This window comes from Carassius auratus, chromosome 32 (assembly GCF_003368295.1).
Source record: "Carassius auratus strain Wakin chromosome 32, ASM336829v1, whole genome shotgun sequence".
NCBI lineage: Eukaryota > Metazoa > Chordata > Actinopteri > Cypriniformes > Cyprinidae > Carassius > Carassius auratus.
In genome coordinates, this window is record NC_039274.1 from 3,247,982 (window position 1) to 3,269,072 (window position 21,091).

The following is a 21,091-nucleotide window of genomic DNA, read 5'->3' on the forward strand; positions in this document are numbered from 1 at the left end:
GTGTTTAACCACGAGTTTGTAAAGTAAAGCAGACTGTAGTGTATGCATGTGTATGAAATCATATATATATATATATATATATATATATATATATATATATATATATATATATATATATATATATATATATATATATATATATATATATATATATATATGCTTAATTTAATGGACACAATGGCTGTTTAGATACAGCAGTGTCGTTACTGTTGTGGAGAGCACCGTTTTTCCCGCCAGTAGCCTTTTTTTTCTATCACTGTGCTGTTGACCTGCACTGACGTCATTGCGTCATTAGGTTTCCCTGGGAAACGCAGAGATTTAAAAATAGCATCAAATTAATTCATCTAAAACGGATTTGATGGGGATGGGCAGGTGGGGGCTCTCCTAAAAGTGTGGCGTTCAGCTAGACTTGGTGTTACTACTGAATTGTCATGCAAAATTTTCTGAGGGCTATTTTTACTTTTTTAGGGCTGTTGAGTCCAGCTGACAGTGTGGGGCTGCTGGCATATTTCTTAGTAGCCTAAATATTCTGTATAAATAATCATGATTATATTTTGCTCTTGTATAAACACCTATTTATTTGATTATTGAGAAGTGAGAACTTTAGACTGTATATAGGTACAATTGTAACCTATGACTGTTAATTATAAATCGATAGCCATTAACATGGATTCATGTTTCTTTTTTTAAATGTTACATAAAAGTACATTATAATGTACATTTAATCTAGTATGTGTCAAAAATAACCTATGAACGCCAGTGCTTTATTATCATGCCATGTCTTTATGTATTGGATGTCATGAGGCTTAACAGCCACCTTGTGGTCAAACTCAGAATGGCATAATAGCGTCAACATCTACAGCCAATAAAAATTAGCCTGTAAACAGATACACACAGATACATATCCATCCTGCCGCCTTTTATACATTTAAACTTTTAACAAAGGGGGTTAATTAGATATTTTTTCTTAATGTGACCCATTCACAAGGTGGTTGGAAGACTTTAAAAGAGACACAGTAGCCTGAATGATATTATACTTTATGCTTAACAGTTCTGAACTCTGATTCAAGTTTAACTGATCAGTAAACAATCATAGAAATGTCTTCAAAACTCATATGTCCACTTTCATTTTTGAGGAACTTTTATGTTTTCATATAGACTATGGACAAAAAATGTTTATCTCAACTTTCTAAATATTAAATAGAACAGCACAGAACCAATCTTAAGAGTCAACAGCTCAGCTGTGCAAAGTAAAGTAAATGGAAGTGTATTTTATAACTTTGAGGAAAATAATCTCCTTTTGTTATTGATGTTTTGCTTAGCTTAAATGTGTGCAGTGGCTCTGTCTTCAGCCTGAACGCTGATGATTTATTCCATGTCAGCTATAACAACCAAGTTTTGAAGCATTTGATATTTTAGCTTAAAAAACAACAACAACAAGAGTATATACAAGATGCTTAACCCTCTTCTCATGGCAGATACAAAATAGTCATTTGAGAATACAGCAGCCCGAACTGTTAACATTAGACATAACTAAATCAGAGAATGGTTGTGTAAAGGAACTATAGTGTTTCTTTTAACAATCTGTAGTCTGAATAAGATTTGAAGACACCCTTCATACACCTAGCAGCTACTGCTGAAAGAGGGGTACAAAAGATGCATTGATATTATTGCAAAAAAAATAAATTAAAAAAAGCATTAAAACACACTGGCATATTCAAACACTGAATCTTGACCCCAGCAAAAATATCCCTTTGTAGGAATATCAAGATATTTTATAGAAATAAACAACCCTTTAGCCATAAAACAAAATCATACAATTTTCATGAAGACTTAAAGAAAAAAAGGGAAACCATTTTAATAGCCCAACTGAAATCCAACCTTATAGACAGTAATGATATGGTTTATATTCATAAAATTAAGACAAGAAATAGACAAACACCGTGTTCCTCGTTGATAGGTCAAATTAAGGATTATGTTAATGTTATGTTTGTGCGTGCGTGTGTGTGTGTGTGTGTGTGTGTGTTGTGTCCTCAGGGAGCTCGCCGGTCCCTCTTGGAGAGGAGGTAACACTGAATGGTGCGCAGACGATCTTTGGCTGGCCCAAATTCTGGCTGAAGTTTTAGAGTTGATTCATACCAATGCATGGCCTTCTCAAATTCCTCCTATGAAGACATATTAAGTATGTATTAAAAGCAGTCATCACTTAACGTCAATAAAATCCTTCAGAAGACAATGAGTGTCTCAAAAAAATCACTTACCATAGCTATATAAACGTTTGCCAGAGTAAAATGGTTAACCACAAAGTGAGGAGCAATTTCCACTGCCATGCGTGCCACAGTCAGGGCGTCCTCCCACAGCCTCGCATTTTGGAAGATGTTGGCAAGGCTGATGAGAGGCACATCCTACCAGAACAGAAACATATTCATATCATGCAGTAAGGTTTGCATTTGTACAAGCCAAACCAATGGAGAAGAACTGTAAAAAACCTTCATCTGGTGAGGAGCGTAGTTCAGAGCCTGGCGGAGGCAGTCGATGGCTCGCTTTCCCTGACCTTTCACCCTCCAGTACAACGCTGCCATGCTGGACAGAACCCAGGATGTCTGATTCTAAAGGACAGACAATCACCCAGATCATGAAATGTAACGAAATCTATTACTCTTTTTCACATTTTCCACAGTTGTTCTCAGCGAGAAGTACAGAAACAGACATAAATTCTGTTTACACACAGTTATAATCAAGCAGTTTGGGTTTTTGCATAGTCGGTCCTAGTATCCATCTGATTTTGCAACACGGAAACAAACTATTTTATTTGAATGTTTAAAACTTCCAATTCATTAGCTGCTAAAGGGTAAATAAATAAAAAGCTCAGTGAACTGTAAAACTGTTTGTGCTACAAATCATTATGTTTATTATTCAGGAAATGAATTAATATGATAAATAGCAGTTATAAATAGCATAAATAGCAGGGCTAATGGACATTTACAGGCAAAATAACTACAAGCAAATCACAAAGAAGCCTCGCACAATCAAGTTAAATATGACCACACCAACACTTAAATTTATGGTGGATGCAATTTTAGTCAAATTTAGCTGATATAACTTTAGTCCGCTTAACATGACGGATAAAGCAAATCATAGCCTTTTTTTTTTTTTTTATAGAGATAAAAAAAAAAATTCACCACAGATGCATTAAAATAATAAAAAGAGACAGTAAAGACATATGATATTATTATATTAATATATCCACTTTTTTTTTAAATGCCCTTATTGTATAGTGTATTGTATAGTTGTTTTAGATTTGATCTAGATTTTTAGGCTCTACTGTTAATGTTATCTGTGTGCAAGGGTCTGAGAGAAACGCAATTTTTTTATATATATATATATATATATATATATATATATATATATATATATATATATATATATATATAAAATTTTGTAACATTTCACAATTACATTTACTGTTTCTACTATATTTTTAAACAAATAAATGCTGCCTTGATGAGCATTAAAGCTTTCAAAAACATAACAAAATCGTACCAAACCTCAAACTTTTAAAGAGCAATGCGGGTCTTTTAGTCTGACTTTGCAAAAACCAGATTATTTCATTCAGAATAAAGCATTTACACAACCTTATAAAAAAAAAAAACTGCTTTTATCCAACTTTTAAAGTGCATGTAACTTGTAGTCACAACAGACAACACTCACCTTTTCCAGCACCTTAGCAATACGTGTTCCCACTTGTTCAAAAGACTGCGAGGGAAATGTATCTTTTCCCAGATTCTGCAACACCTGTGACAGAAGAATAAGGGGGGGGGGGTGAGACAAAACAGCCATTCACAAACATCGGAACTTTTCAGATCAGCAGAATCAGTCACAGCTGTAAATATGCGATATAAAAAGCACCTCTCTGAGCTGACTCTCTCCAGTATAGTGAATGCCTCCGCGGTTGGCCACTCCACTCAGATGGTCCAGTGTGTGCATACTGGCAGGGAGATTGGCATTGCACACCGGCTCCACTGCTGGCTCCTGAAGCGGAGTGGCAAAGTCTATATGCTCTGTGATACTGGGAGGAGTTCAAAATCATATGTTAGTAAAAAAGAGCCCACTATAAAGGCATTCCAACAGAATGAGAATGATATCCTACTCTATGTTCTTGGCAGACACAGCCAGCCAAGTACTAGCCACAGTTGTGAGGTCCACACGACGCGTACGCTGACATTCCTCTGGACCGGGCCAACCCAGACTGCTGTAGTCCTTCCATCTCTCTAAAAACACAAAATATTATGATGTCATGACGTCTTTTGCAGCTACAGTACTAGTAGAATCATCTCTGCGTCACCTGAGGCACCTGAGGGTCCAGGTGAGGGGATCGTGGGCCCACTGATCTCAAGGACCGAGTTCATTGCTGTTGGTTCACCTTGATGAACATCTCCTTCTCCCACCCAGCCCTCCGAGGTATCTGTTTTTGGCTTTTTCACACGTTTCACCTGGAATGTTATCTGAAGAAATGAAGAGAATGGGAAACAGTTAAATTCTCCTTAATTACAAATACAAAAACTTCTTAAACATTTCAACAGAGACGTACCCACTCAGCTCCCTCATCGTCCTCACAGTTGCCGAAGCAGGGTCCTCCACTTCTCGTCCCCATGACCCTGTCGTTTTTTAGCACGCGGATGCCTCGTAGGTCCCCTGTCTTCCCGTTCATGTCCAGAGCCCCCTCAAATGCTCCTATTAGCTCTTCCTTCAGACGCCAGTCCTGCTCCTCTTCCTCCGTCCCATCAGTCTTTTGCTCTCTGCCCCTGTCCTGCCCACTCGCCTCCCCTGAACCGTTGCTGTCCACCACCACCTCTGCAGAAGACAAGAGAGTAACAGGAGAAAAGGACAAAGGGAAAGCTGTGAGAGTGCTGCTTGTTCAGAAGCACAATGTATTAAGTCCTTGCTCAGAAGATTTCATTAATTCAATTCCATGTACACTGACATCAGCGATCTGACAATGGCTGTTTGTAAAAAATAAAAATAAAAATAAAATAACTACTGTACCGCATGTATTCTGCCAGCTTTTGTTTAAAAATAGTAAGTGAAACAACATGAAATATGAAACAGTATAAAATATGCAACCATAAATCTTTAAAATAGTACTGGTGCTATATTGCTACATCACATGACTTCACTACACTGTATGTTTAATTGAGCAAGGACAGAACAGTACCATCTCAGAGCCTTCTTCCCCCCGCATCTTTAAATTAAATCTTGAGCATATAAAGGCTTACCATTAAATAAATATATCCATAAAGCATGGGGAAAGTGACTATATTAATAAGTATTAAAAAGTGCTGCATGATTAACCGCATGCAATTCTTCTACAATTATGAACACGATATTGCGTAGCTTGTCAGCGAACTACTGCTCTGCGTAGTAAGTGCCACTCCATTGAAAGCAGGTGATGGACATTTACCACTAATCACAGAACCAGCTTTACTGAGGAGACACACGTGACAATCACATGCGACAATCGTGCACCCTTTCAATATATATATATATATATATATATATATATATATATATATATATATATATATATATATATATATATATATATATATATATATATATATATATATATATATATATATGCATTTAGCAGACGCTTTTATCCAAAGCGACTTACAGTGCATTCAGGCTATCAATTTTTACATATCATGTGTCCCCGGGGAATCGAACCCCCAACCTTGCGCTTGCCTGCTTGCTAGCGCAGTGCTCTACCAGTTGAGCTACAGTATTGTTCAAAATAATAGCAGTACAATGTGACTAACCAGAATAATCAAGGTTTTTCGTATATTTTTTTATTGCTACTTGGCAAACAAGTTACCAGTAGGTTCAGTAGATTCTCAGAAAACAAATGAGACCCAGCATTCATGATATGCACGCTCTTAAGGCTGTGCAATTGGGCAATTAGTTGAATTAGTTGAAAGGGGTGTGTTCAAAAAAATAGCAGTGTGGCATTCAATCACTGAGGTCATCAATTTTGTGAAGAAACGGGTGTGAATCAGGTGGCCCCTATTTAAGGATGAAGCCAACACTTGTTGAACATGCATTTGAAAGCTGAGGAAAATGGGTCGTTCAAAACATTGTTCAGAAGAACAGCGTACTTTGATTAAAAAGTTGATTAGAGAGGGGAAAACCTATAAAGAGGTGCAAAAAATGATAGGCTGTTCAGCTAAAATGATCTCCAATGCCTTAAAATGGAGAGCAAAACCAGAGAGACGTGGAAGAAAACGGAAGACAACCATCAAAATGGATAGAAGAATAACCAGAATGGCAAAGGCTCAGCCAATGATCACCTCCAGGATGATCAAAGACAGTCTGGAGTTACCTGTAAGTACTGTGACAGTTAGAAGACGTCTGTGTGAAGCTAATCTATTTTCAAGAATCCCCCGCAAAGTCCCTCTGTTAAAAAAAGGCATGTGCAAAAGAGGTTACAATTTGTCAAAGAACACATCAACTGGCCTAAAGAGAAATGGAGGAACATTTTGTGGACTGATGAGAGTAAAATTGTTCTTTTTGGGTCCAAGGGCCACAGGCAGTTTGTGAGACGACCCCCAAACTCTGAATTCAAGCCACAGTACACAGTGAAGACAGTGAAGCATGGAGGTGCAAGCATCATGATATGGGCATGTTTCTCCTACTATGGTGTTGGGCCAATTTATCGCATACCAGGGATCATGGATCAGTTTGCATATGTTAAAATACTTGAAGAGGTCATGTTGCCCTATGCTGAAGAGGACATGCCCTTGAAATGGTTGTTTCAACAAGACAATGACCCAAAACACACTAGTAAACGGGCAAAGTCTTGGTTCCAAACCAACAAAATTAATGTTATGGAGTGGCCAGCCCAATATCCAGACCTTAATCCAATTGAGAATTTGTGGGGTGATATCAAAAATGCTGTTTCTGAAGCAAAACCAAGAAATGTGAATGAATTGTGGAATGTTGTTAAAGAATCATGGAGTGGAATAACAGCTGAGAGGTGCCACAAGTTGGTTGACTCCATGCCACACAGATGTCAAGCAGTTTTAAAAAACTGTGGTCATACAACTAAATATTAGTTTAGTGATTCACAGGATTGCTAAATCCCAGAAAAAAAAATGTTTGTACAAAATAGTTTTGAGTTTGTACAGTCAAAGGTAGACACTGCTATTTTTTTGAACACACCCCTTTCAACTAATTGCCCAATTGCACAGCCTTAAGAGCGTGCATATCATGAATGCTGGGTCTTGTTTGTTTTCTGACAATCTACTGAACCTACTGGTAACTTGTTTGCCACGTAGCAATAAAAAATATACTAAAAACCTTGATAATTCTGGTTAGTCACATTGTACTGCTATTATTTTGAACAATACTGTATATAGACACACACACACACACACACACATATATATATCGGTTGGGGGCAGTTAAATATTTCAATTTACTGAAAGGTAATATATGTAAAGTTAACTTTTAGAAATCAGATAAAATAATTAAAAACAGCTGAGGAGGAGATCAAAATAGCAGTTTAGATTAGAATGATATAGTATTGTAGTATATTTTCCTAAGCCCCTAAATAATCAGTCATGTTTACAGTTTAGTTACATTATTTTTTTTCAGTTTACTGTATTTTTGAACAAGGGCAAAATCCAGGCATTTGGATAGGAATCCACACAATTGGGAATTTCATTTGAAAGCAAAATATTTCTACATGCAGATTTTGCAGCAGGTTCAAGTTTGTTGTGTGATTTCTCCTGTGTTTGCCAACAGAAAGCTACTTGTTTTGAAAGTGTTTTCTGTGTGAGATGAGCTTCATATATTGCTACAGTACTGACAATGGATCTGCTTTTCTTGCCAAATTTTCACAGAAATCTTGCTAATGTGATTGGCCATTGATTAGGTCAAATGCTGTTTGACAACTGTCACAATAATCCCAATTCTCAGAAACAGACAGACAGTGGAGTTCAAAAGTCTGAGACCATGAATTTTGACAAATGTCAAAAAGAAACGCTATAATGTAAAAACAAATAAAAATAAAAATGACTGGATATTTAAGTTTCATTGGTATTTCTAAGTCACTAATGGAATAAACATTTTTGTCAATAAGCATGTGAACTGTTACGTCACTTCAACTGTTATGCTAATAATATAATTAATGTTTTTATTTCATTTAAATTATTATTTTTGCTAGTGGTCTCAGACTATGGAACTTAGTCCTCTGTATCTTACGTGAACATCAAACACAGAGAAACAAGCCCTCATAAACTTCATCATTAATCTTACTCTCAAAGAGGAGAGAGTCTTCTAAAGCAGAGACAGGCATGGGATCGGTGTCCCAGGGCTCCTGCCTCCTCCTCCTGCTGCTGCTGCTGGCCGTGTCCCAGTCCTCCAGCTCTGTGTCTTCCTCTGCCTCACAGCCAGAGCCAGCTACACACACAGAATTCAGCTCACATGTTGTTTAACATACATTTTATAAATCAATATAACTTATATAACATTATAATTATAACTGATAGAAGAAGGTAGAAACACAAGCTACTTGGACACACATTCACCATTCGGATTGTTGTATAAATGAGCAGTGTGTTAGTTCAAAAGAGCATTGCCATATTAATCCCTAAATCAATAGCTCTGAGTTCCCCCAAATGAGAACAGGACAATGAGTTCATTTTTGTCAGCAGAGCGCAGCAGCATCTAAATAAAGCCTGAGCTATTTTCAGTGCCCTGAATTATTGAGGACACGATTTCGCTGTTTCAAAGTCTCTCTCACTCAGGGGATAGAGAGCTGAGCTAAGGGGAGCAGTGCAGGATGCTGAGGAGAAGAGAAAAGGGGAGCAGGAAAGGGAATGGAGCAAACCAGGAATAGAAGATGCAACGGTAAAGAGTCTAAAATTGGCTCAAAGATTACAGTGCCAGGGCTATATAAAGAGTGCTGCACGCTCTGCCGCTGAGGTTGCAACACCAGGGAGGAGGAAAGAGTGAGTGATGGAGGAAGGTGAAGTGGGGTAGCTGTCCAGGGGGGAAACTCTTGGTTCAGTGTTGCAAGGGTCCTTCAGGTTTATGGAGAAAGCTACTTACATGGACAGGCCTGGTGCTGGAGATTGTAAAGGAAGGGGTAAAACTGGAGACAGCGCATTAGAGGCAGGCTGGCACGACACTGGGGACAGTGAACTGTGAGAGTCAGGGCCCGACGAAACATGGCCAGAGCACCAGTCAGGTTTCCCTGAGAGAGGTGAACGTTGACCAGGCTTAACAGGGTGTGAGGCTGGTGTGAAAAAGAGAGAGAGAGAGAGAGAAATAGAGTTATGTCACATAAAAAAGATTTCTGTTTTGATTAAAGGAATAGCTGACAATTTAAGTTTTTACAATTTGAGGTCATTGAAGATAATGATAAGCTTGTACTGGAAAAGACTGTAGAAATATAGCACTGCATCACTTGCTCACCAATAGATCCTTTGAGGTGTGGGTGACGTCATAGAAATCAAACAGCTGATAAAAACATCACAGCTTATCGACACAAATCCAGTCCATCAATTTACATCTTGTAAAGTGAAAAGCTGCATTTTTTGTAATAAACAAATCCATCATTAAGGCTTTTCATCTTTAAATCGTCGCTTCTGGACAAAATGTCCAATAAGTTTAGAATCCAATATAATACTGAACACTTCATCCAGTAAATCCATCCCCTGTTTTCCTCTCGCATCAAAATCCACTGACCTATTTGTTTGGAACTGTTTTGTTAACACTTGTAAGCAGCGCTTGATCTGTGCAGATTTTTCTCCCGACTCAGACGAGATGACAAAGTTTAAAAGTGACCGTCTTAATGATGGACTTGTTTATCACAAACATAGAGTTTTTATCTTCACAAGACATTAATAGATGGACTGGAGCGTGTGGATTATTGTGATGTTTTCATCAGCTGATTGAACTCTCATTCTGAAGGCACCTAAAAAATGTATGCCCTCTGATCCGTGTATATAAGTGAAGAACCTGAGAAGTGCCACTTGCATGCAAGTCTACAGTAAGCTCGCCACACTTACAGTTAATCAGCTGCACAGTCACTAAAGGATTAAAGCCCAACTTCAGTTTCTACGCATATTATAGGGTGTGATATGAAATGTGTAAGTGCACAGTCAGATTTTTCTAACCACTCAAATGGTGTACTCTTTTGTGCAATTTGTGTACTGATTAGTTTGGCCACAAGGTGGCAACACTAGCCCAGGTCACTCTTTCACAGTCAAAAAAGATGAGCTGGATGAGGAACAACACCCATACTACTGGATTTGGTAACAACAATAGATGCCCACGTTGACAAGTGCTTGTCTTTAAGAGAGATCCACAACTCAGGTTTCAAAGAGTAAAAATAAAATGTTTATTTCTTTTAACTTCTAAAAAGAAATAAAGCAGCCACTGGACAAGAATACAATTTCTAGTGTGCATGTGTATTATATGTAGGTTAAAGGTGCACTAAATGATTTTTGCCAAACGATATTGATATTTGAAAGCACCAAAACAAACTCGCCCATACCCCAACAGGACCTTGTCCTTATTTTGATAACTCCGCCCCAAACGTGCGTACACAACCCTGGCAGTGACAATGGTGGGATCTGCAATGCCTGCCGGCCGCAGCATATTCAAGCATAAGTAAAACAAGGCAAGTTGTGTGAAAAAGCAAAATCAACATAACTCACAGATCAAGAAGAAACAAAGCAACCTCGGCATCCGATTCCCTTCCGCTGAAGTTTCTCCACCGCTGGAAAGCTGCGGCAATATTTACAAGGGTCCTACATCTTGCCTGATCGTAATGTTTTGTTCCTCTGAAGTTTTCCTCTTTTTTTTCTCTCTCTCTTTCACTATCTATATTCGATCTGTTAATATTCATCCTGTGCACTCACTGAGCGCTCTATCATTACTAGACATGTCCCTTATTGCAGATTGGCTGCAAGTTTGTTTCGGGACTCGGTCCGACGCAGTATTCGAAAGCGTTTTAAGTGTTTGCACCAAAACTTAAGAATACTTTTGACTTAAAGAGAGATTAACACAACTCATTCTTGTGTCAAAAAACATGTTCTGAACAATATGTAAGCAACTAAAACAAAGAGCTCATCATATATGATGGTAGAAACTAAATAAAGTCAGATGTGTGTCTGCATGTGTACTGTGATGCAAGTGTAAATATTGGACACAATGTGAACAGACCCTAAATCTAACTTAGCAAGATTGTCTAACTTAACTGAACTGGTTGCTACAGACTGTAGGCCAATAATAGAGTCAAAGTCAATGTTATAAACAATAAACTGACATCTACAGGTTTTTAAAAGCTTTCATCTATTAAAAGCATGTAATGCAAGGATTACATTTATCCTTGGCTTTTAATATTTAAATTTAATTGCAATTAATTAAAGCAAATAATCCAATTAATATGATCAGATATTTTAACTAATTGACAGCCCTAGTTAGCCCCACTGTATGTTTTTCTACAGCATCAGAGGAATATTCCATGGGTGTCCATGTGAGTGGCATGTCACTCATTGATGTAATCAATTCAAGTGTAAACTGGGTGGTCTGCACTGAAAATCAGTGGGCTGTTCAACGGTCTGCATTATAGGTCAGTGTCAGCGCATACCTCGGAGCGGTTGATCTGCAGGGCCTGTTGCAGCAGCTCATGGGCCTCGTCATGCAGGCCGTAGTGCAGCAGCAGGTTGGCAGTGTTGACCAGAGGCATGTCTCTGTGCTGAGGAGGGGCTGAATGGAGCGCCTGACGCAGACATGCCAAAGCTTGTGTGCCATTTCCCTTAGCACGCCAGAAAAGACCTGCTTCATTCTGCATCATCCACTGCGCCCCACTCATCTGAGAGAAAGAGACTTCCCTTTAGATATTCTTAAAGCTTTTCCTTTCAAAATATATAAAAAAATTCACACAAACAATCTGACGACAAATCATGAGCAGCTAACAGTTAATCCAAACAAAAGTGAAACATCACTATTTAATTAGATGTAATATCCTTTCAAAGAAACACATGTACAAAAATAATTTCAAAAGATTCTTCACATAGAAATCATTGTCATGACAGTGACCAACATGTGCTATTCAGACCTGGAAAGACCAAATCGGCACTATAAAAGCACCACTGCCCAACCCATACCACCACTGTTTGGGCCAACTTTTTTTTAGAAGGTAGATTAATCAGATCAAGTCCCAGTAAAAACTTTTAAACTGTATCACAAAAAAAGAAATAATGCTTCCACAAAACTGGAGTAATGGCTGCTGATTTCAGCTTTGACGTCAAAGGAAAGTGTGTATGATTTGAATGCTACTCTTGCGCTGCAGCAGAGATAATGATTATCACTGAATAATGCCTCACATTTGGGTCTATTTCTTACACAGAACTATCATATGGCTTCAGAACACTTTATATTATTTGCATTACAGCACACAAATCATAATGATTACTTCTATAGTGCATTTTTAGTGCTTTGTCCTTTTCTGAGTTTAGCAGTCAATAGTCACTATGAACAATCGTTGCATAGAAAAAATATGTTTTGCTCAAAAAATATATATATACTTGATGTATAAACAGTATATGGGAGTAGAGTAAGATAAAAGTATTTCTTACTAATTAAAATCTTCAATTCGCATAATTTGGTCCTCAATTATCTACAAAGAGCGAACAGTGCAACTGTTAATGTATTCAACATGAGCCACATTATTATTTTACCTTGTCCAGAGCCTGAGCTATCAGTGCTCCAGTTTGCTCCAAACTCCTCCCACCACTGCGCTTCAGCAACACCTGCGTAAAACACACACGCAGAATGACTCACCTGAGAAAACACAACACACCCACATACTAAATAGCTCTCCCTGCTTCATCTACCTCCACAAATAGCCCAGGTAGGCTAAGGGTGTGGCACAGAGCTCCTTCAGACTAATAATGTTGAATAAGCTGGCTCATACCTCCGCAGCATGTGGGTCAGACAGCTCCTTCTCTAACGCCCAGTTCAGAGAGTCCAGAGGGTCTCTAGCAGTGACAAGATTCTTAAAACTGCAATCCGGCGTCTGTCCTGATGGAGGAGGACTTTTGCTCTCCAAGAGAATATTCAGAGCCCTGTTATAGTAAAATGACAAAGAAAACAAGCTTACATGTCACATGTTGAAAGGCTGAGCAACTGTACAATAAGTCTGTGATTCTGTGACTGTGTGTACTGTATGTTACGTAGGTGTTCACATCACAGTCTTACTTAAAGTTGCGGGACTCAGGGGGCAGGTAATAGGTGGGAAGCAGGTGCACAGGGGGAATTGTGGGGAACCTTTGTGCACAGTCTGACCTCCTGGGCCACAGCACCGTATGATTTTCCTGTTCACACACAAAAAACAGATTGTGCCTTCTAGTGTAAATATGCAGGATAGCATAGATAATACAGAAACAATCAATTTCCAGGGCAACATTATTAATTCCAAAATAAATCTGTGTAATCTGAGTAATCGATAGACAAAACCACAGTAAAACAAGTTATGCAAATGCCTTATTGATAAAATGTTAGTGTAATTATCATATTTAGCAGGAAATTAAATTAAATTAATGCATTTAGCAGATGCTTTTATCCAAATCGATACAGTGCATTCAGGCTATCAATTTTTACCTATCATGTGTTCCCGGGGAATCGAACCCACAACCTTGCGCTTGATTACGCAATGCTCTACCAATTGAGCTACAGAACCACAAATTAGACATTAGTTATGTAACTCCATGATAGTTACATTAAATTGTATTTTAATGATATTATTTTTAAGATTATGCTTGCATTGATTTTTCGAAATTATTTAATATAAATTTTCTAGGATTATTAGTTAACTATAATTTAAGTCAAAACCTTAACCTTTAACCATTTTGAGAGTTTTCATTGCAATGGTCAGGAGGTATAAGTCAGAACACTTGTTTACATTGTGTTCAAACATACATAATAAACATGCCGTATGCAGATCATAATATGCCACAAAATAAATACAGGCCTTAAATATGCCAATAATTAGTCCAACATGGAGTCTGTGCCGGCTGAACTTCACAAAAGAGGAATCATTCAATCGTCATTCACAAAGTTCAACACAACTCTTTCTTATGAATTTGTGTTCATTTAAAATGTAGGCTTATTCTGTTGTTTACAGCTACCAATGTGTTTATCAAAAATACAAAAGTGTTTATCAAAAAAAAATAATAATAGGAATGAACCACACTCTTACATCAGTGGAGGTGGTCTCTTTGTCCCAGTTGGCTGCAGGCTCCCGTCCTAAAGACATGGTGTAGGACTGCTGAGGACTGTGACTCTCATTCACACTCAACTCGGACACCAGAGCCACACTGCTGGCTACTGACACGTCCTCACCAAACTACAAGCACACACACACACACACACACACACGTCAGAACAAGAGCAGATTGACAATTAAGAAATCTAGCAAAGAGGAGTGCTGTTATACTGAATATCAACAACATTATAGTGTGAAAAATGGTTCATAAACAGGTTAGTTTCAACTACTCAGTTAATTTGTTTACCGTATTTTTCGGACTATATGTCAAACCTGAGTATAAGTCGCATCAGTCCAAAAATACGTCATGATGAGGAAAAAAACATAGAAGTCTCACTGGACTATAAGTCGCATTTATTGCGACCCAAGAACCAAGAGAAAACTTTACTGTCTACAGCCGCGAGAGGGCGCTCTATGTTTTCAGTGTATGCTACAGGAGCACTGAGCAGCATAGAGCGCCCTCTGGCGGCTGTAGACGGTAGTGTTTTCTCTTGGTTCATTTCTCTTGGTTCATGTCAAATTAATTTTGATAAATAAATCGCACCTGACTATAAGTCGCAGGACCAGCCAAACTATGAAAAAAAAGTGCAACTTATAGTCCGGAAAATACGTTAACTAAAAATCAAGATATTTCTTATTCTAATTTACACATCTACTGTTTTCTTTCTACTCAAGCAAAAGTCACGTAAAGTAATATATTTTTGAAACTCCACAAGCATTTGATTATATACTTATATATATACATATATATACATATATATATATATATATATATATATATATATATATATATATATATTTGTGTATATACTTTTTTCAAGGTGTGTAGAAATCGAGTAAAAGGTGTTTTTTGTTCTAAACTGCTTCAATATTTATTCTCTTCATTAACACACAGAAGCAGTGTGTTTTCAGTTTCACCTGAATGTAGTGGACATTTTCAAACAGTTCTCCACGGTGATAGCGTACAGGCAAGTCAAACGGGCAGTGCAGGGTGAACTTCTGTTGGCCCAGATGACACATCTGGTGATTTCCTAAAACACACCATTGAAGTCCTGTTAAACGCATTCATATGTACAACAGTGGAAGAGAACAAACACGGTGCCAACAAGATATGGCAGGCTTGTGAAACTTTATCCAGTATATTGCACAATATTATTTGGTTTAGGACCTTGAGTTTGAGGGTCTGTGTTAAAGAAACTGTTTGACTGGAGTTGAAAGGTAAAACATGCAGTCTAACCGAGTTGAGCTTCTTTAGCCATCTGGGTCTCGTGGATGATGTTTCGCAGGATCTGTTCCTCCTGAATGAGCTTGTGCTTGTCCAGCATCTCCTGCTGTCGCAGATAATGATCATGCTGCTTCTGGTACTCCTTCAGTTCATTCAGGGTGCGCTGCAAAGACCTGGACAAAGAGGGAAGATGCATGTTGTTTTCACACCACCACCAGAATAACTGCAAGATATTTATCATCACTGCCAGAAAACAAATGCTTAAGTCTGAATGTTGCAACTAGAAAGCATCGGATTTTGTTTATCTGGTGTAACTACCAAAATATTGTCAAAATAATTTTTTGTCAGTATTTACACAATATCACAAAATATACATTTACAATAGCATGTCACTTTGTGTTTACCACATGAAATGTGGTTCTTAGTTTGTCAGTCGACCTTCACATGAAACAAATCAAACTTTATGTGCAATCAAACCTCTAGGGTGAAAATAATATCCTTTCATCTAATATACTTTTTTTGTGGTTCTATTTTTTTGTCCAAAAAATGTCTGCTATAGTAAGAAAATAAATATAAGAAAATAAAAAAATAAAAAAAAGACACAGCGATGGATAAAACAGAGCATTCTGTGTAAACCAACTTTTTAGACTGGCCTTTAATAACTTATCTATAAGAAGCATATTCATGTACAGTGCTGTTCAAATATTTGGGGTCAGTAAGATTTATTTATGTTTTTGAAGTCACACACAATTTAAAAAAATTATTAAAACTTGGTGAAAAGTTATCACTATCAAAGATTATTTTTCTACATTAATATATTTTAAAATCTATTTTATTCCTGTGATGACAAAGCTGATTTTTTTTGCAGCCATTACTCAAGTTTTCAAAATGACTGGTTTTTATCAAGAAACATTTCTTACTATTATCAATGTTGAAAACAGTTATGCTGCTTTTTTTCCCCAGGATTTTCAAAAGACGGAAAGTTAGAAAGAACATTATTTATTTAAAATAGAATGTTTAATAACAATAAATGTCTTCATAGTCACATTTAAATTATGCCCACATGCATTGCAAAGCCAATGATATAATTATTTTTAGTATTCAGTCATTCACTTGTACATTTTATTTTAATTAAATATTTTTAAATGTGGGAGGCGCAATGACACATGAAGTTAAATTGTATCTTCTTAACTTGAAGAATTTTTTTTTTAAAGGAACACTCCTTTTTTTTTTTTTTTTTTTATTAGGCTAATTTTCCAACTCCCCTAGAGTTAAACCGTTGAATTTTACCATTTTCGAATCCATTTAGCTCCGGGTCTGGCAGCAGGTGCAGTGATATTATGCAGCGCCTGAAAATAGTTCCCAGCAACTCTGTTATTGCTGCAACTACACAAACTCGCTGGGACTATTTTCAGGCGCTGTGTAATATCACTGCACCTGCTGCACACATGGTACGACAGCAAAGTTATGTGATTATTACACCATAATGAGACCATATCGGCCTAGAAAATCACAACTTTTCATTTTCTGTCGTTCTTAGTACACGATGTCACTACAGAAGAGTCAAGTTTTAAATAGTAAAAATATCAAAACTCTTTGGTCATCTTTGAGTGAGAGTCTAATCAGATTCAATGATCTATGCTAAGATAAGCTAAAAGTGCTACCTCCAGACACCGAGATCGGCTGAATGGATTCGAAAACGGTAAAATGTAACTGTTTAACTCCAGGGGAGTTGGAAAATTAGCCTATTTTCAGAAAAAGTTCCTTTAATGTATCTTTCTTCTTTCACATAAAATTAGTTTGAGAACAAACTACATAACTGGCAATCCTGTTGAAGACCCCTGCAACGATCCATAATGAATTCTTCATCATAAAAAGAGCAAAGGGAAAGTTCTCCATAGAAATACGGCACCAAAGAAAGAGCAAGACTCAATACCAGGAAAAAGGCTACTCCATACTCAGATGGTTTCTTAATGAGACACACATTAATTACACTGAAAAAGAGTCTGTGCTACCGGTGTTGAGCTTCAAGCCGCTGCTCCAGCTTCTGCTGACAGAGGACGGCATGTTTCCTCCTCAGGGCCTGCTCAAAGCCTGGCTGAGCCTTCAGGGCCTGCTCATAGCACAGCACGGAGTGATTATACTCCCCCAACATCTACCAGAGAGGCAGGAGGAAGGGAAAGAGACGCAACAAGGAAGTGAGTGTCATTCGATAAAAACAAGGAAATCAGATACTAAAGAAAAACTGCCATTTCCTGTCCAACAGAAAGCGAACAGAGGATTATGAGGAAGTTCAAAAACAACTTGTATTTTCAGAAACCATCCCTCTTTTCAACACTCTTGCACTCACAGCGTAAATGTTGCCCAGGGTGTAATGGCTGGTTAGGAGATCGGTGGTGAGATCCAGAGCAGCGTGGGCGAGAATGGCGGCGTCAGCCGAGAAGTGTGCTCTGTGAAGTATGTTTGCCATGTTGATGAGAGCAACATCTTTGTGCTGCCTACAAAAAGAGCACATGCAAATTTATGTAAAACAACTTATGCAAGTCTTTGAGCAGGTGACAAAACACTAATTTCGCTCTTGATAAGTTATGCCCACTATACATCTTCTATTTGTGTCCAGGTGTCATTTCACTTTACCTTGGAGAAAAATGGAGAGCACGGACAACACAGTCCACAGCACGCCTGGGATCATTCTTCATCCGCCAGTAGAAGGAGGCCAAGTTATAAAGCTCCCATGAAGAAGAATTCTTAAAAAAGTGAGAAAAAGACGGTCATCATTCATTGATCTTAAGAAATGACATTTTCAGCAGACTTCTGCTTTATCTACAAGCCTTTAAAAACTGAACCATAAAGATAAACAAAGTTCCCATGCATTCCCACTAATAAATTTCCAGTTAATCATAAGTACACAACAAGTTGAATGACATGTTTATGTCAGGTACAAATTTCCTGACATTTACTGCAGTTAGAAGAATGGCTCAAAGTAAAGCACTTTATGCGTCATAAAAATTGATACGCTTTGATTCACAAAGATGCCTTTGTGTGTCTCAAAGCTAATAAGGTTTCTTATGTTTCTAATAAAGCTCCCTGTTGTGCATATTGATGCTGGGTTGCATCTTATGAATCAGAACGATATTATTTTAGAGGAGACTATAACTGCAAAGATTTCCAGTAACTATAAAAAAAAAGAACAGACTTTTCCAGGCCTAGAAATCACAACTGCAACATTTGAAGGCTTTCCAGGACTGTGAGATCCCAGAACATTTTAAACAAAGCAAATCAACTTACTCTTAAAAGTGCCTCGTGTATCCGATGCCCAACCTCATCCACACTCTGTCCCAGTTTAAGAGACAGCGAGGTAAAGATCGGGTCATCCTTTGAAAGCAAGGGTGACGTTAAGTTTACCTTTTCCTGTACACCCTGAGAGGGAAAAACCAATGAGCAAAGACAATGAGCCCATGTTCAAGAGACAAGTTGCCATGAAATGAAGAATCACTTTATAGATCCTATTGTGACTAATTCTTCTGGGCATGTTTCATTTTTTTTTTAATGTTTTGACCTCATAATGGTTAACCAAAATGACATAACTGGACCTCCTAGTGAAAACAGCAGACTTATTCTGAGAAACATAAAGAAGAACTTAAGAGCTTAAACCCCGTGCTGCAAGCTCATTTTCATTCGGAATAATTATGATAGTATCTTTAATGTTTTTGAAAGAAGTTTTTTTACATTCACTAAGGCTGCATTTATTTAATAATAAATGCATATAAATCAGCTTATGAGAATGATTTCTGAAATGTCTGCTGAAAATTCAGTTTTACCACAGGTATAAATTACATTTAAAATATATTAAAATAGAAAAACAATATTTTACATTGATTAAATGATATTTCACAATATTATCGTTATACTGTATCAAATAAATGCAGGCTTGATGAGCGTGAAAGACTTCTTAAAAACACTTATTAAGAACAGTATGTGTACAGTATGTTGTGGGTGCAGCTTAAGCACTCAAAACTCACCCTGAGGTGCTGAAAGGCATGAATGCTGTAAGGAAGATCAAGAATATTAGCGCAGTCAGGTTTTTCCAGGTCTGGAGGGACAGGCGACATCTGATCCAAAAAATCCTCTGGACTAGAAAACCACAACAATTAAACCAGACCGGCATATTCTACAGTGACAACTGAAATTATCAATACATATTAAAAAAGCACACAAAAAAGGAAACATATTTCTTCCTTAAGCAAACACCACTTACTTTACGTCTTTGCTATCCAGGGATATAAAAGTGCCATCATAGAGATCCATGTCCCCCAGAGGAACTTTAGCTGTGACACAGTCAGCATCTTCTTTATAGTGTCTCTGCTCTAAACCAGTGTCCCGGTCCTCATTCTCCTCAATGTGAATCTTCTGAGCTACTAGCTGCGTCTGCAAAGTGTACAATAACTCACTGTCAGACAAGTGTTCAGGGAAGCACAACTTTACCTCTAGAGCTGAAGTACACTGTAAAAGGTTTTGTTATGATGAGTGTGAGGCTTAACATCACCTCTAACTTCTTGAGGTAGTTCACACGAGTCTCCTGTTGCATGAACAGAACTAAATGGTGGGGATGTTTCAAGTTCAGAGGAGAATCCACCTGGAAACGAGAGGGAGCATGAAAAAGGCTCAATCAAGAGTCACTGCCTGACAGATATCGGGTCAGAGGTTACACGACATCAAGATTCGGTCAGTGTTATTAAATCCCCTCACACTAGTGAGCTGTTAAATCGTTCTGAGCAGCAGACTGCGGCTGTCAACGCGTTAGATCGACAGACTGTCTGTCTGACAGCTGTATGAAGTGAGGAACCACCCAATTAGAAAACTACAGCTGAGAACGGTCGATATCTCGTGTTGTGAATATGTGTCTGTTAGAGAGCGGAGAAGTGACTAAACACGAAACTGTCTCGTACCTGCTGTTGTATTTTGCCGTCCTCCGTCACCACCCAGTGCGTGGTGGCTCCCGCGGGCTCTGCCAAAAGTATACAGACGAACACGAACGCCGGTGCTCGGATGGAGATGCTCCAGAACCGTTTATTAGAGGAATGATTGCCTGTGATATTGCTCTTGTCATCCGCCATCTTTTTACCGTCTGTCCATTCGACCCTAAAGGTTCTAGTCATTCACCACAATCTGCTTCCGGGTTACTGAGTGACCCCGCCTACCCCAAAACATCCGCCAAACTGATTTAAATTGTCCAGTTATTACAATAAATATTATATATAATAATAAAAATCAAATAAAAAAAAATCAACAATGTTATGCCATTTAAGTAAAACGCTTTTGTTTCAAACTTACTATGTAACAGTCCAGGTCTACGCTAAGGTTTCTGTTTAAATCTCTCTTTTTTTTTTAAATCAGAGAACATTTTATGACATAAAAACCAAGAATAGCAGAAAGTTAATAAAGTCAAATATATATATATATATATATATATATATATATATATATATATATATATATATATATATATAATTACATGTATACTTCAG

At 37.7% G+C, this 21,091-nt stretch overlaps 1 protein-coding gene across 2 annotated transcripts; it reads right to left on the reverse strand.

Moving 5' to 3' along the window:
* Positions 1–1,021: 1,021 nt before the first annotated feature.
* LOC113051350 (tetratricopeptide repeat protein 17-like) lies at positions 1,022–20,743 on the reverse strand. 2 transcript variants are annotated; one of them, XM_026215008.1, is made up of 25 exons: positions 20,513–20,743; positions 20,110–20,199; positions 19,822–19,991; positions 19,586–19,697; positions 18,852–18,983; positions 18,201–18,310; positions 17,914–18,061; positions 17,579–17,718; positions 15,576–15,736; positions 15,257–15,369; positions 14,273–14,419; positions 13,273–13,388; positions 12,989–13,139; positions 12,753–12,824; positions 11,660–11,884; positions 9,112–9,298; positions 8,317–8,460; positions 4,592–4,854; positions 4,355–4,505; positions 4,151–4,271; positions 3,910–4,069; positions 3,712–3,795; positions 2,490–2,609; positions 2,262–2,405; positions 1,022–2,165 (listed from the first exon to the last, which is right to left on the reverse strand). In XM_026215008.1, the coding sequence occupies exons 1-25, from the start codon at positions 20,720–20,722 to the stop codon at positions 2,034–2,036; spliced, it is 3,603 nt and encodes a 1,200-aa protein (XP_026070793.1). In that variant the 5' UTR covers positions 20,723–20,743; the 3' UTR covers positions 1,022–2,033. The 2 variants fall into 2 exon arrangements, with proteins under 2 accessions (XP_026070793.1, XP_026070792.1); XM_026215007.1 differs by having other exon boundaries at positions 4,346–4,505; positions 20,513–20,732.
* Positions 20,744–21,091: the final 348 nt, after the last annotated feature.

Bases quoted from the DNA above. Each gene is read 5' to 3' on its own strand.
- LOC113051350 (XM_026215007.1), bottom strand. From the start codon at position 20,722: ATGACTAGAACCTTTAGGGTCGAATGGACAGACGGTAAAAAGATGGCG. The intron at 18,062-18,200 runs GTAAAGTGAAAT...CTCTTTTTGTAG, and splicing joins GCTCTCCATTTTTCTCCAAG to GCAGCACAAAGATGTTGCTC. The intron at 13,140-13,272 runs GTAAGACTGTGA...TTACTATAACAG, and splicing joins CCTGAGTCCCGCAACTTTAA to GGCTCTGAATATTCTCTTGG.